Source organism: Cherax quadricarinatus, chromosome 63, assembly GCF_038502225.1.
Source record: "Cherax quadricarinatus isolate ZL_2023a chromosome 63, ASM3850222v1, whole genome shotgun sequence".
Taxonomy (NCBI): Eukaryota; Metazoa; Arthropoda; class Malacostraca; order Decapoda; family Parastacidae; genus Cherax; species Cherax quadricarinatus.
The window spans coordinates 17,228,527-17,244,742 of record NC_091354.1 but is presented as its reverse complement, the minus strand read 5'-3'; the positions used below and the strand labels follow the sequence as shown (position 1 = coordinate 17,244,742).

The 16,216-nt window shown below is 38.2% G+C and overlaps 1 protein-coding gene across 2 annotated transcripts in view; it reads right to left on the bottom strand.

Annotated features, from left to right (window-relative positions):
* Positions 1-16,216, bottom strand: part of Alg9 (alpha-1,2-mannosyltransferase Alg9) — a 106,364-nt gene that overhangs the window by 40,262 nt on the left and 49,886 nt on the right. For both annotated transcript variants that reach the window (XM_070098668.1, XM_070098667.1), the window contains exons 7-11: positions 7,716-7,910; positions 7,094-7,271; positions 6,786-6,923; positions 5,622-5,763; positions 1,646-1,775 (exon numbers count right to left, since the gene is read on the bottom strand). In XM_070098668.1, coding sequence (XP_069954769.1) covers positions 1,646-1,775; positions 5,622-5,763; positions 6,786-6,923; positions 7,094-7,271; positions 7,716-7,910 — 783 coding nt within the window. The remainder of the gene's footprint in view (positions 1-1,645; positions 1,776-5,621; positions 5,764-6,785; positions 6,924-7,093; positions 7,272-7,715; positions 7,911-16,216) is intronic.

Genomic DNA, 16,216 nt, shown 5'->3' with positions numbered 1-16,216 from the left:
TTATCACACCCTTTACTTCATCATTCCACCAATCACTCCTCTTTCCTCCTGCCCCCACCCTCCTATAACCACAAACTTCTGCCCCACATTCTAATACTGCATTTTTAAAACTATTCCAACCCTCTTCAACCCCCCCCACTACTCATCTTTGCACTAGCCCACCTTTCTGCCAATAGTCGCTTATATCTCACCCGAACTTCCTCCTCCCTTAGTTTATACATTTTCACCTCCCTCTTACTTGTTGTTGCCACCTTCCTCTTTTCCCATCTACCTCTTACTCTAACTGTAGCTACAACTAAATAATGATCTGATATATCAGTTGCCCCTCTATAAACATGTACATCCTGGAGCCTACCCATCAACCTTTTATCCACCAATACATAATCTAATAAACTACTTTCATTATGTGCTACATCATACCTTGTATATTTATTTATCCTCTTTTTCATAAAATATGTATTACTTATTACCAAATCTCTTTCTACACATTGCTCAATTAAAGGCTCCCCATTTACATTTACCCCTGGCACCCCAAATTTACCTACTACTCCCTCCATAACATTTTTACCCACTTTAGCATTGAAATCCCCAACCACCATTACTCTCACACTTGATTCAAAATGCATTCACTCAACATTTCCCAAAATCTCTCTCTCTCCTCTACACCTCTCTCTTCTCCAGGTGCATACACTCTTATTATAACCCACTTTTCACATCCAATCTTTATTTTACTCCACATAATCCTTGAATTAATACATTTATAGTCCCTCTTTTCCTGCCATAGCTTATCCTTCAACATTATTGCTACTCCTTCTTTAGCTTTAACTCTATTTGAAACCCCTGACCTAATCCCATTTATTCCTCTCCACTGAAACTCTCCCACCCCCTTCAGCTTTGTTTCACTTAAAGCCAGGACATCCAGGTTCTTCTCATTCATAACATCCACAATCATCTCTTTCTTATCATCTGCACAACATCCACGCACATTCAGACTTCCCACTTTGACAATTTTCTTCTTCTTATTCTTTTTAGTAATCTTTACAGGAAAAGGGGTTACTAGCCCATTGTTCCCGGCATTTTAGTTGACTTTTACAACACGCATGGCTTACGGAGGAAAGATTCTTATTCCACTTCCCCATGGATATAAAAGGAAAAGTAATAAAACCAAGAACTATTAAGATGAAATCAAAGAAAACTCAGATGAGTGTGTATAAATAAATGTGGGGGGGTCATTGTGCTAAGCGGGGGGGTCATTGTGCTAATCTGGGGGGGGGGACATGGACCTGCTCCGCATGGGTCAGTAGACCTGTTGCAGCGTTCCTTCTTTCTTATGTTAGACATCAGCAATCCTACCATTATGTAAAACAATCACAGGCTTTCCTTTTACACTCGCTTGGCAGGACGGTAGTACCTCCCTGGGTGGTTGCTGTCTACCAACCTACTACCTTATTCTGGTAAAAATCTACACAAGAGTTGGTACTAGTTAAAATCAGCATAATGGTACATCATACATAAAGATTAAATTCAAGTACATTAGCAATAATCCACTTTTTATTTACTGTTCATCATACCTCACTTGTTTGGTTAGAGTAGCATGTAAAAAAAAAAAAAAATTATATTTGAATACTATTGTTTTGGTACTTACATATCTAGATTTTTCCTCAATATTTGCATCATTCATTTTATCTGGTATAATGCTAGTCCCGTTAGCTTCTGGAGAAAAGGGTTTTGGTAACTGGCCTCTGAATTCACTTTGAACAAACTGAAGGTTCCAACTGAAAATATAAAATTTTATGCTTAGTTTTCATCATCATGCTCAGCAAGACAGATGTGTGGTCTTCCAAAACTTTAAAATGAAATTATAGTACTGTATATTCTTGGTCCAAGGGCAATAGGAGGGGTGGGATTACCAAAACTATCTAGAGGGCTGAGGAGAGGTTGTTGAGGTGGTTTGAACATGTAGAGAGGCTGGAACAAAGTAGAATGACTTCGAGAGTGTATAAATCTGTAGTGGAGGGAAGGCAGGGTAGGGGTCGGCTTAGGAAATGTTGGAGGGAGTAGGTAAAGGAGGTTTTGTGTGCGAGGGGCTTTGACTTCCAACATGCGTGAGCGTTTTAGATAGGAGTGAATGAAGATAAATGGTTTTTAGGACTTGATGTGCTGTTGGAGTGTGAGCAAGGTTATTTGTGTATTGCAGTTTTGTAAGTGTAGTGTAAGCACACCTCTGGCATGACAGTGATAAAGTGAATGATGATGAAAGTTCTTCTGTTTTGGGCCACCCTGCCTTGTAGATGAATGGTTCACCGAACCGACTAGTTGATAAATTAGACACATGTGCAACACTTGGGTATCTTTAATGAGGAAAGGTTTTGCCACACAGTGGCTTCATCAGTCCACACAAAGGAGAATGGTGAAGAACAGGAGGATCTTAATACAGAGAATTCTTCATTTGCCTAACCCTTGGGCATGACCTACTTTCACATCGGACAAATGTGATACCACCTACGACTGCCGCACCTCTCCTGCCTATGGTATATAAGCTACTTCTCCACACATATGCTGTATTCTTTCAAGATTGATGGACTGACTACATCGACTCAAGGCTGAGGGACTGATTACCTCAAACTCCTCCTGTTCTTCACCATTCTCCTTTGTATGGACTGATGAAGCCACTGTGTGGCAAAACATTTCCTCATTAAAGATACCCAAGTGTTGCATGTGTCTAATTTATCACCCTGCCTTGGTGGGAGAAGGCCGATGTGTTAATAAATAAAATAATAAATAAAGTCAATTACTAAACAAAGTAAATATTACTCTCAAATCTGTCCTCAAGCTGCATCCCTAAAAACATTAATATTACAATAAAACATTGGCAAACAACATGTGTTCCCTATACCACATAATTAACAGTGGAATTCTGATTCAAAGAACCATATGAATTTCCAGATGAGAAATTTATAACTTGTCTCAATCTGGGCAGAAAACTTTGAAAAAACTTCAGGCTGAGGCTGAACACATGATTCTAATTGATACTGGGGCTGCATTGGTCTCAATTTGAAAATTTGATTACATTAGACTGTTGGTTAACACAAGATCTGTTGACACTTTCACTTTAACATAGTTGCAAAATTGCATCATATTTCAGCGAACAAGCCGTATTAATTAGTTTATACAGCAGAGTACACATAGGGGAAAATGTGGCACGTGGCAGGTTCTTTTCCCCTCCCTCTCGTTGTGAGCATACAGGCGAGTCCATTGTCTCATCAGTACATCTATGTTACTGACACCAGGGTTGCTTATGTAAATCTGTTTTGAGCACAGTGCCCTCAGATAATCTGTGATCAGTAAATTCTGGCTTAAACATGAGAGAATGGGTCTGTGTGGTGAGAGTGCACAGTATAAAAAAAAATCCTGCCCCTTGCAATGCATAATGGGAAAAGCAAAACTCTGACCATTTGTTTGGTTTAAAATAGCAACTTTGAGGTTGATTCCTAGGATGATTTTTATAGTTTTTTTTGTTGTTTCTTGATATCATTTGATATAATGGAAGACGTAGTACTGAAATCGGGCTTAAAGTTGTGAAAATATTTTATTTTTGACAATTTTTCTGAGGATGGGTAAGGCTACCAAAGCCCCCTGGTCTGTTTCTTGTGGGTTTTTGCTAGGTCTGATTTAATTATTGTGACACCATAAACCACGACCAATCATTCCTAGTTATATTTTATTATCTGAGAAATAGGGAAAATCTTTTGATTTTTTTGCGATGATGAATAGAGGCAAGTGTAAAATAGGAGAGGCCTGAAGAAGTGATTAATAAACAAAGTAAATGCTACTTCAGTGTTTATTTTAGCCTGCTTCAAGTTTTTTTTTTTAAATTTTGTTCAAAATCAACCAAATTACCAACTTTTGTGCATTTTATAAGGTAGTTCTTATAGTTGAATGGGTAGTTTCTTATGCTAAATTAACCCTTTCAGGGTCCGTCCTGTAGATCTACGGCTTTACGTTCAGGGTCCAAACCGTAGATCTACGCCATGAGCTCAGCTCACTCTGATAAACTGTGAGTGGTACATTTGGGCCTAGATATGAGAGAATACATCTATGTGGTATGTGTGCACCACATAAAACAGATCCTGCAGCACACTGTGTATAATGAGAGAAAAAAAATGAAATCATGATTTTTTGATTAAAACAGCAACTTTGCAGTGTTTTTTCGTATGTTTTTTATAGTTGTATTTGCGATTTCTTGGTCTCATTTGATAGAATGGAAGACATATTACAGAAATAGAGATGATTTTGATTGGTTTTAGCACTAGAAATGGCTTGAAACTGAGCTCAAAGTAGCAGAAATGTTAAATTTTTGCCGATATTCAAGAGTAAACAAACGACCTCACACGTCTAATACACGTCAGCTGGTGGGTCTAATATACATTCACAAATATGGTGATGATATTTATACAATTATTACAGTATTGCATAACAGTAAATCTTCTATTTTTTGGTGTGAATAAAAATTCATTATGTGAATAAAAAATCAAAATGGAATTTATTTGTAAAGCCTCAAAACATAACTAATGAACAGAGGAAATATTAGTTTAGTGCCAGGAATGCCTACATTGTTCATTCTGGACCCTATTTTGAAATTGGAATATTTTGAACTTTGTGTTAAATTGGCCAAATTAACAATTTCCGATCACTTTATTTTGTAGTTGTAACAGTTGACTTGGCGATTTCTTGTGCTCAATCGATAGAATAGAAGTAATACTAGTGAAATAGCTAAGAATTTGGTTGACTGGAATAATGTAATTGGCCTAAAATGGGAGTCAAAGTCGGCAAAATCGCCGATTCGTAAATATCGCTGACACATCAAAATTCGCGAGAGCATAATTTCGTCAATTTTCCACCAAATTTCGTACTTTTTGCTTTATTACCTTCACAAAATGATTCTCTACGATTTCATAAGAAAAAATAACAAATTTTTTTTTTTTAATTCTTGGACACTGGTGCGTGACTCCAGATTTGGGCCTTGGACCCTGAAAGGGTTAAGAGAACAGAAGGCATATTAGTGCATTAGCTAAGAATTTGATCAAATTGAGCAAAGAAATTTATTTAAAATAAGACCCAAAGCAGGTGAAATTGCCAATACAAATTGCACTCAGACAGCTAACTTTGCACCTGCATAATTCTGCAAGTTTTCCATAAGCTTGAGTATTTTTGGTGTCATTACCTTCAGAAAAAAATCCTCTACTTAAATGCTGGGACTTTTAACATATAAGGGTTTATGTATAAAACCTCCCTTGCCTCAGTGCTCTGTTCATATGTATCTAATACCATACCTCTGCCATATGCCTCTGCTATACTGCTTGCACCCTGCAGCACTCCCTTCAACCTCCACCCATATAACTCGCCCATACAATGTCATTTTGGTACCTTTTTTTATTGAATGAGCCTGTCAGAATATTTTTGGTTTTGTACAATTATACTTTTGTTTCACTCAAAACCCCTCTTTTGTTTTATAGATACAACCAATACTGAAATGGTTAATATAATTTAGGAAAACATACTGAAAATGATAAAAGAAAAAGGAAGATCATTGACTGAAGCAAGGAGATAAATTGTCTTACTTTAAGCCAGGAAGAAAAAAGGATGAAGGGAATCTATGCCATTCCTTTCCCAGGCAGATGTTAATTGGTCGGTCTGATGGAAAACTTTCCTCAACTGCCAAGCGGTTCAACTCCATGAAGATTTCTAAGGGTGCATGATAAGCTGCAAAACAAAAAAGAAAATGGATTTTTGAAAAAAAAAAAAAAAAAAAGGATCATAAAAAAACTGGAAGCTTAACATAGCTATTTAGTGCTCTACTAGCATATATAATAATATGCAAGATGTGTTAAAATTTAACTTTTTTAGTGGTTTAGAAAATTTTATTTAAAGACTTTTAAAAAGGGCACTTAAACTGTTTATTAATTTCACAGTGATCTGGCAGTCATACACACAAACCAATCACTACCTGCTTACACTAAAAAACAAGACTATACAAACTGCCTGAGGAATGAATAAGGAAATACAGGTGCATAATTTTTAACTCCATGCCCATCTTCCACTGAAGCAAGGCGACCCAAAGACGGGAAAACACCCACCAACATTCACTCAACTGCCATCCTTCCAGAAGTGTGCTGACATCCACGTTCAACTGCAACATCCCCACCCCATCTTTCAGAGTGCAAGTACTGCCCTACATACCTCCAGGACTCAAATTTGGCTAACCAGTTTTGCTGAATCCCTTAATGAAAGTTACCCTACTGACACTTCAATGGCACATTAAAAACCACTTATCTCCATGCACTCATACTGTAACATGCTTGCACAAGCCTGCTGGATATTCAAGCCTCAAAAACTCGAAGTCTCTTGTACCCCCCCTCTTCAACCATTTCCCTGGAATGAGATCCTCCCCTTCTATCTTCCACTCTAGATTTATACATCCTCTTCATCAACCTATCCACACACTGCCTTCAAACCTGACATCTCCACTGCTTCTAGCCTACTTCTTGCTGCAGCATTTAAAATTCATACCCTACACCCATATAAAAGTGTTGGCACCACTATATTCTGGTACATTTCCTTTTCTACCTCTATGGATAAATTTTTCTTTCTTCAGCCCACCACCCACCTTTTTTCCCCTCTCATCTTTCTTAGACCCACCTTGCTCTTTTCTATGTTCACTTTTAATTTATACATAGAGACAACAGAATGGTAAAAAAAAAAAATGGCTCTTAATATCCCGTTACCTCTGTATTGCCCAATGATGCGTGAAACACCAAGTATGGAGGTGCTAATGACAAAAGCGAGGGCAAACCAGTTGGTGTGGTTCAAATAATGTTGTCGTTTTACAGTCAAAAGTAGTGACAACAGCTTCTGACAGCAATCTGTAGCAAACAAATACGGAAGAACTCTGTTGAAGTATCCACCTCATTCTATACTAAAATCCCCATTCACCTTTCAAGGTATAATATACAATATATACAAGTATTAATTCAGATTAACTAGACCTTTGTAGCATTTATTTTAAAAAAAGGCACACAAAATAACTTCTTACCAACAGTAACAGCTCCAGCAAGACAGAAGAGAGGATACACAGGGAAGAGGAAACGCTCCTCCTTGTGTGGTTGTAACATGAAAATGGCCAACCAAAGATACATGGGAGACAAACTCAACCACAAAGGAAGATAGACATTGCTCTTCTTTGGTAGTTGCACCACATACTGCACAATACCCTACATGTGAAATTGGAAGACAAGTTTAACAAAGTATGGAAAAATATGGCTTTCTAATTGTTGTCAGCTGGCACTAAACGTTTTACACATACTGTGACAAGATAATAGAGCAAAATAGGTTGATAAAGCGCATAAACCATTGGTGGATGGAAGGAGGTAAAAGAACCCTCAAGGAAAAGGTTATGAGGGTGTGAAAAGTAGTATCTAGATATACTGTACAGGCTGAATATCTGGTATATATGCGAGTGTGTTACATCAGTGAAAGTAAAAGAGAATGGTCTAGAAAATTTGTCATAGTGTTGAAGTTCAAGTTAAGTAGAATCTATGAAGGAACTTTGGGAAGACCAGCTAAAATTTTTCTTAACAATCCAAAAGTTTGAATAATAATAAAATGTGTGCTATGACTAATTTATATAATTTTAAATGGTTTCTTTATGAACTTACATAAACAGGGAGTGAAGCTAATGCTGCTAAAAATATGATATTGAAGTTGAGAAAACCATTGAAGATATAGAAAGTCCATGGCTCTGTGCCATACAAATCTGGTCCATGTGAAGTAAAAATGTTGTACATCACAATATTGACTGGAGCAATTACTAGACATCCAAAGTACTGGGAATCAATCTGAACCATGGGTACCTGAAACAAAAATTGTGAAATCAAATTTTTCTAACTATGTTCTTGCAACCCAAATACCCTCTTTATTATAATAAAGGTTATATTAACAATTAACTTCACAATAAAACCTTAATAATAATGCTTATATTTCTCTAATACATTTTAGTTAACACCTTTTTCAAGCACTCCTACACATTTAATATCACTGCTTTCCAACTGCAAAAAATAAATGCTGTTCTTGTGTCCAATTCACCTCATTATTTATTAACCTGTGAACGGTCCAAGCAGATCTATGTTCACATGTGTAGTGCTACAAAAGTAGATCTACGTTTTTTTTACATATTTTCAAATATAACAAAAAAAAAAAGTAGATCAAAGTTTTTTACACATTTTCAAATGTAAAAAACAAAAAGATCTACTTGTTTTACATACTTTCAAATGTTGAAAAAACGTATATATACGTTTGGACCGTTTATGGGTTAACTAGTTTAAGAAAGGCAACTTAAAAATCTACTCTGAACAGTAGTTGTATTTATACTATTTTAACCTTCCACTTATAAACATAAACCTTGTTACAGAAGTTGCAACAAGATCAGTATATCGTCCAACCCTGTCGTTTTGTTTTAAATTACTGTAGCATTTGTCGTGCAGACACTGTTCATTTCTCCCCCCCCCCCTCTCCAAAAAAAAAAAAAAGGTACAAATAACACTCTATATCTTATACAGGCCATGTAAAATTGACAGTAGTATAATACCTATGTGATAATGTATGCTAAATACTTTTTCCACCAAAACTCCTCTTTTAACCTTTTCAGGGTACGTCCCGTAGATCTACGGCTTTATGTTCAGGGTCCAAACCGTAGATCTACGCCATGAGCTCAGCTCACTCTGATAAGCTGTGAGTGGTAAATTTGGGCTTTGATATGAGAGAATACATCTATGTGGTATGTGTGCACCACATAAAATAAATCATGCAGCACAGTGTATGAGAAAAAAAACTGAGACCATGATTTTCGATTAAAACAGCGATTTTGCAGTGTTTTTTTGTATGTTTGTTATAATTGTATTTGCGATTTCTTGTCTCATTTGATAGAATGGAAGACATATTATGGAAATAGAGATGATTTTGATTGGTTTTAGCACTGGAAATGGCTTGAAACTGAGCTCAAAGTAGCGGACATGTTAAATTTTTGCCGATGTTCAAGAGTAAACAAACAACCTCACATGTCTAATACATGCCAGATGGTGAGTCTAATATACATTCACAAATGTGGTGATGATATTTATACAATTATTACAATATTGCATAACAGTAAATCTTCTATTTTTTGGTTTGAATAAAAATTCATTATGTGAACAAAAAATCAAAATGGAATTCATTTGTAAAGCCTCAAAACATAACTAATGAACAGAGGAAATGTTAGTTTAGTGCCAGGAATACCTACATTGTTTATTCTGGACCCTATTTTAAAATTGGAATATTTTGAACTTTGCGTTAAATTGGCCAAATTACCAATTTCCGATCACTTTATTTTGTAGTTGAAACAGATGACTTGGTGATTTCTTGTGCTCGATAGAAGAGAAGTAATACTAGTGAAATAGCTAAGAATTTGGTCAACTGGAATAATGTAATTGGCCTAAAATGGGAGTCAAAGTCGGCAAAATTGCCGATTCGTAAATATCGTTGACGCATCAAAATTCGCGAGAGCATAATTTCGTCAATTTTCCATCAAATTTCGTACTTTTTGTTTTATTACCATCAGAAAAAGATTTTCTACCATTTCATAGGAAAAAATAACAATTTTTTTTTTTGAAAATTCTTGGACACTGGTTGCACCCTTCGAAATTTGGCCTCTGGACCCTGAAAGGGTTAAATTAGGGTGGCCCAAATAACAAGGTTTTTATTTTATGACTGAAAATACAGCAATTAAAACCCAAATATTTTCCTGTTTAAAAAGAAAAACTTTCAAACTACAGTGAACTCTTGGCCACTTGCATGTCAGTCTGGCTGTGTCTTTGGGCGAATGAGGAAGCTTCTGCTCATTCATCCAAACATTTTGCTATAATCCATTGTTTTTGGTGGTTATTTATTAAGTGCAACTGTGATATAAGTAACCATGGCCCCAAAGAAAATTCCTAGTAAAGTTCCTTTGGTAAAGAAAGTGAAAAACACGATGGAATTTAAGAAAGAAATTGTAGCAAAGTACAAGAGTGGTGGTGGTAGAGGGTGGTTGTGATGGTGGTAGATTGTGGTTGTGATGGTGGTAGAGGGTGGTTGTGATGGTGGAAGAGGGTGGTTGGGATGGTGGTAGAGGGTGGTTGGGTTGGTGGTAGAGGGTGGTTGGGTTGGTGGTAGAGGAAGGTTGGGATGGTGGTAGAGGGTGGTTGTGATGGTGGTTGGGATGGTGGTAGAGGGTGGTTGGGTTGGTGGTAGAGGAAGGTTGGGATGGTGGTAGAGGGTGGTTGGGATGGTGGTAGAGGGTGGTTGGGATGGTGGTAGAGGGTGGTTGGGTTGGTGGTAGAGGGAGGTTGGGATGGTGGTTGGGATGGTGGTAGAGGGTAGTTGTGATGGTGGTAGTGATGGTGGTAGAGGGTGGTAGTGATGGTGGTAGAGGATGATAATGATGGTGGTAGAGGATGGTAGTAATGGTGGTAGAGGATGGTAGTAATGGTGGTAGAGGATGGTAGTAATGGTGGTAGAGGGTGGTAGTGATGGTGGTAGTGGTTGTGATGGTGGCAGAGGGTGGTAGTGGTGATGGTAGAGGGTGGCAGAGATGGTGGTAGAGGATAGAGGTGCAAGACCTTCATCTGGAACAGCAACAGACCACAGCTGAGGAAATTACTTCAGAGGAGGAGGAAGAGAGAGGGGAGAATGTGCCTTCTTCAGTGATTAATGACGTGTGCAAAGCAGAGTGAGTTGCAGGGGTACAGTGACTCTCAAGCCTCTCTCCTCCTCTCTATCTTCCATAAGCCAAGAAGAGTCTTCAATGAAGGTATGTAATGCTGATTTAATTGCTCATGTATTTATTTTATCCTAGGTAGTAGGTTGGTAGACAGCAACCGCCCAGGGAGGTACTACCGCCCTGCCAAGTGAGTGTAAAACGAAAGCCTGTAATTATTTTACATGATGGTAGGATTGCTGGTGTCTTTTGTCTGTCTCATAAACATGCAAGATTTCAGGTATGTCTTGCTACTTCTACTTACACTTAGGTCACACTACACATACATGTACAAGCATATATATACACACACACCCCTCTGGGTTTTCTTCTATTTTCTTTCTAGTTCTTGTTCTTGTTTATTTCCTCTTACCTCCATGGGGAAGTGGAATAGAATTCTTCCTCTGTAAGCCATGCGTGTTGTAAGAGGAGACTAAAATGCCGGGAGCAAGGGGCTAGTAACCCCTTCTCCTGTATATATTACTAAATATAAAAGGAGAAACTTTTGTTTTTTCTTTTGGGCCACCCTGCCTCAGTGGGATACGGTCGGTGTGCTGAAAGTATTTATTTTATTTAGTTCTCATTGTTTTGTGTATGTAAAACTATGAAATGATAGAGAATCTTTTCCTGATGGTAATGACACCAAAAGAACGAAATTAGATGGAAAACTTATGGAATTACACTCTCATGAAGTTAGCAACCTCGGCAATATTTACGAATCAGCGATTTCGCCCACTTTGAGCCCTATTTTCGGCTAATTCCACTGTTCCAGTCGACCAAACTCATAGCCATTTCTTTAGAACTCCATTTGTTCTATCGATTGAGTACAAGAAACTGCCCATTTACCGATTTCAACTACCCAATAATGTGGTCAGAAATTTGCAATTTGACCAATTTCACGAAAATTAAAAAATATGACAATTTCAAAATAGGGTCCAGAATGAACAATGTAGACATTCCTGGCTCTAAAATAACATTTTCTTTGTTCATCAGTCACGTCTCCAGGCCCCCTCTCATATTACTCTTGCTTTCTATTTTGAATTTTTATGCAAACAAAAAATAGAAGATTTGCTGTTATGCAGACTACTGAAATATTGTAATAATTGTATAAATAATGTCAACCCATTCGTGACTGCATATTAGAATGGCTAGTTGGACATTTATTGGACAATGACATCATTTGTTTACTTTTAAACATCGACAAAAATCAAACATTTCCCCTACTTTGAGCTCCATTTCAAGGTTCGTTTCATAGTAAAACCAATCAAAATCACCTCTATTTCTATAATATGTTTTCCATTCTATCAAATGAGACCAAGAAAACGAGACTACAACAATAAATACTATACGAAAATACACCACAGAGTCGGCGTTAAAAAAAAAAAAAAAGTTTTTTTCTCATTATGCACTGCGTGCTGAAGGATTTTTTTTATATGGTGCACACTGACCACACAGACCCATTCTCTCACATGTGGGCCTACCAGCTTTCTCCTGCTTGATTTGAAGCCGCTAGAATTTTTGAGTATATATACGTCAAACATGGTGGATCATAAGACATATACATACGACTATCAGAGCCACCAATGCTCCTATCATGACCTAGTTACAAGCAAAACTGCACTACCCAATGTAGTACCCAGAATGACCAAAGATTACCAACAGTGAAACCTACAAATCGAAAATAATAGAGATCAAAGGAAGACTGCCCTCAAACGCAAAGCAACACCCCACTGCCAGCCGAACAACGTAACCCTAAGCTTTGTATAACTACAACTTCTTAACTACAACAATTCCTGTAGTATTATGAGGCACAATCTTGGAGGAAACAGCACCAAGGCCAGCAAGAAAACACCGAAAAATCAACTATTCAACAAGTGTAGCCAGGAGGATGCCGGCCCAGCAACCACCCCTCTCACCACCACTCAAGGCGACACCACAGCAATAACAACAAACATGGCTGCCCCCAGCCCATCCACCCCTCTCTTCCCCGGATTCAACCTACCAAGTAGTCTCTCAGGTGTGACCAACGATCCAGATACCCTAAAGTCGTGCATCTCCACCTTAGTTATTGAAAATATGAATCTTCGAGAGACTCTAACAAAACAAGACACCAGGATGACACAACTCGAGAACAAAATCCTCAGTCTTGAACAAAAGTTATCAACACCAGGAATGACTATGGCAAAACCATCCAAACAGTCATAGATAGCCATACAGAACAAATAAAATCTCTTAATACAAAGGTTGAAGAAGCAGTAAAAGAATGGAAGAACAACTTAGATAACCAGTTCAGTGACTTTGCTCTCCAAGTAGATAAAACTGAGCAAGATAAACTATCGGACGCAGTAATAGTTAACAGTCCACTTTTTCCCAGTGATATGAGCCAAATGAACAGTAAAGAAATTACTCTCCAGATCATAAAGGACCAAACAAAAGTTACAGTACCAGAGTCATAAATAAAGGAAGCCAGGTTACTAGGATCCCATGGAAGAAAAAGTGTTATGCTTAGATTCCACTCACATGACAGGAAAAAAGACTTAATAATTGCATCTATTAAAGTAAAGAAAGAGGTATTCATAAACGAGTGTCTTACCAAAAAACGTCAGAACCTCCTGTATAGTCATAAAACTTAAGCAGGAGAATAATGACACAATACACCAATGCTTCACACGGGATGGGAAAATTCTAGTTAGGAAAACAAATGTAGGTCAACTGTACACAATCACAAACGAGAATGATCTATCACGATTTCTCAGGGATACTAATCTTACAGAGAATAACTAAACAATGTCCAACCTAAAAGCCTACGTAGTGTAGTGTACGTTTTGCTCCATTATTGTTCAAATTTCATAGTACAATCTTTAAGTAATTAAATAATCAACTACCTCATTATGTGATTTTACTAGTAAGCATAAGTCACCTTATGTAATTTTCTTATTTACTATTATTATTATATTATATTATCACACTGGCCGATTCCCACCAAGGCAGGGTGGCCCGAAAAAGAAAAACTTTCACCATCATTCACTCCATCACTGTCTTGCCAGAAGGGTGTTTTACACTATAGTTTTTAAACTGCAACATTAACACCCCTCCTTCAGAGTGCAGGCACTGTACTTCCCATCTCCAGGACTCAAGTCCGGCCTGCCGGTTTCCCTGAACCCATTCATAAATGTTACTTTGCTCACACTCCAACAGCACGTCAAGTATTAAAAACCATTTGTCTCCATTCACTCCTATCAAACACGCTCACGCGTGCCTGCTGGAAGTCTAAGCCCCTCGCACACAAAACCTTCTTTACCCCCTCCCTCCAACCTTTCCTAGGCCGACCCCTACCCCGCCTTCCTTCCACTACAGACTGATACACTCTTGAAGTCACTCTGTTTCGCTCCATTCTCTCTACATGTCCGAACCACCTCAACAACCCTTCCTCAGCCCTCTGGACAACAGTTTTGGTAATCCCGCACCTCCTCCTAACTTCCAAACTATGAACTCTCTGCATTATATTCACACCACACATTGCCCTCAGACATGACATCTCCACTGCCTCCAGCCTTCTCCTCGCTGCAACATTCATCACCCATGCTTCACACCCATATAAGAGCGTTGGTAAAACTATACTCTCATACATTCCCCTCTTTGCCTCCAAGGACAAAGTTCTTAGTCTTCACAGACTCCTAAGTGCACCACTCACCCTTTTCCCCTCATCAATTCTATGATTCACCTCATCTTTCATAGACCCATCCGCTGACACGTCCACTCCCAAATATCTGAATACATTCACCTCCTCCATACTCTCTCCCTCCAATCTGATATCCAATCTTTCATCACCTAATCTTTTTGTTATCCTCATAACCTTACTCTTTCCTGTATTCACTTTTAATTTTCTTCTTTTGCACACCCTACCAAATTCATCCACCAATCTTTGCAACTTCTCTTCAGAATCTCCCAAGAGCACAGTGTCATCAGCAAAGAGCAACTGTGACAACTCCCACTTTGTGTGTTTAACTCCACGCCTCTTGCCAAGACCCTCGCATTTACTTCTCTTACAACCCCATCTATAAATACAGTGGACCCCCGGTTAACGATATTTTTTCATTCCAGAAGTATGTTCAGGTGCCAGTACTGACCGAATTTGTTCCCATAAGGAATATTGTGAAGTAGAATAGTCCATTTCAGACCCCCAAACATACACGTACAAACGCACTTACATAAATACACTTACATAATTGGTCACATTCAGTGGTGATCGTTATGCGGGGGTCCACTGTATATTAAACAACCACGGTGACATCACACATTCTTGTCTAAGGCCTACATTTACTGGGAAATAATTTCCCTCTTTCCTACATACTCTAACTTGAGCCTCACTATCCTCGTAAAAACTCTTCACTGCTTTCAGTAACCTACCTCCTACACCATACACCTGCAACATCTGCCACATTGCCCCCCTATCCACCCTGTCATATGCCTTTTCCAAATAGATAAATGCCACAAAGACCTCTTTAGCCTTATCTAAATACTGTTCACTTATATGTTTCACTGTAAACACCTGGTCCACACACCCCCTACCTTTCCTAAAGCCTCCTTGTTCATCTATCCTATTCTCCGTCTTACTCTTAATTCTTTCAATAATAACTCTACCATACACTTTACCAAGTATACTCAACAGACTTATCCCCCTATAATTTTTGCACTCTCTTTTGTCCTCTTTGCCTTTATACAAAGGAACTATGCATGCTCTCTGCCAATCCCAAGGTACCTTACCCTCTTCCATACATTTATTAAATAACTGCACCAACCACTCCAAAACTATATCCCCACCTGCTTTTAACATTTCTATCTTTATCCCATCAATCCCGGCTGCCTTACCCCCTTTCATTTTACCTACTGCCTCACGAACTTTCCCCACACTCACAACTGGCTCTTCCTCACTCCTACAAGATGTTATTCCTCCTTGCCCTATACACGAAATCACAGCTTCCCTATCTTCATCAACATTTAACAATTCCTCAAAATATTCCCTCCATCTTCCCAATACCTCTAACTCTCCATTTAATAACTCTCCTCTCCTATTTTTAACTGACAAATCCATTTGTTCTCTAGGCTTCCTTAACTTGTTAATCTCACTCCAAAACTTTTTCTTATTTTCAACAAAATTTGTTGATAACATCTCACCCACTCTCTCATTTGCTCTCTTTTTACATTGCTTCACCACTCTCTTAACCTCTCTCTTTTTCTCCATATACTCTTCCCTCCTTGCATCACTTCTACTTTGTAAAAACTTCTCATATGCTAACTTTTTCTCCCTTACTACTCTCTTTACATCATCATTCCACCAATCGCTCCTCTTCCCTCCCGCACCCACTTTCCTGTAACCACAAACTT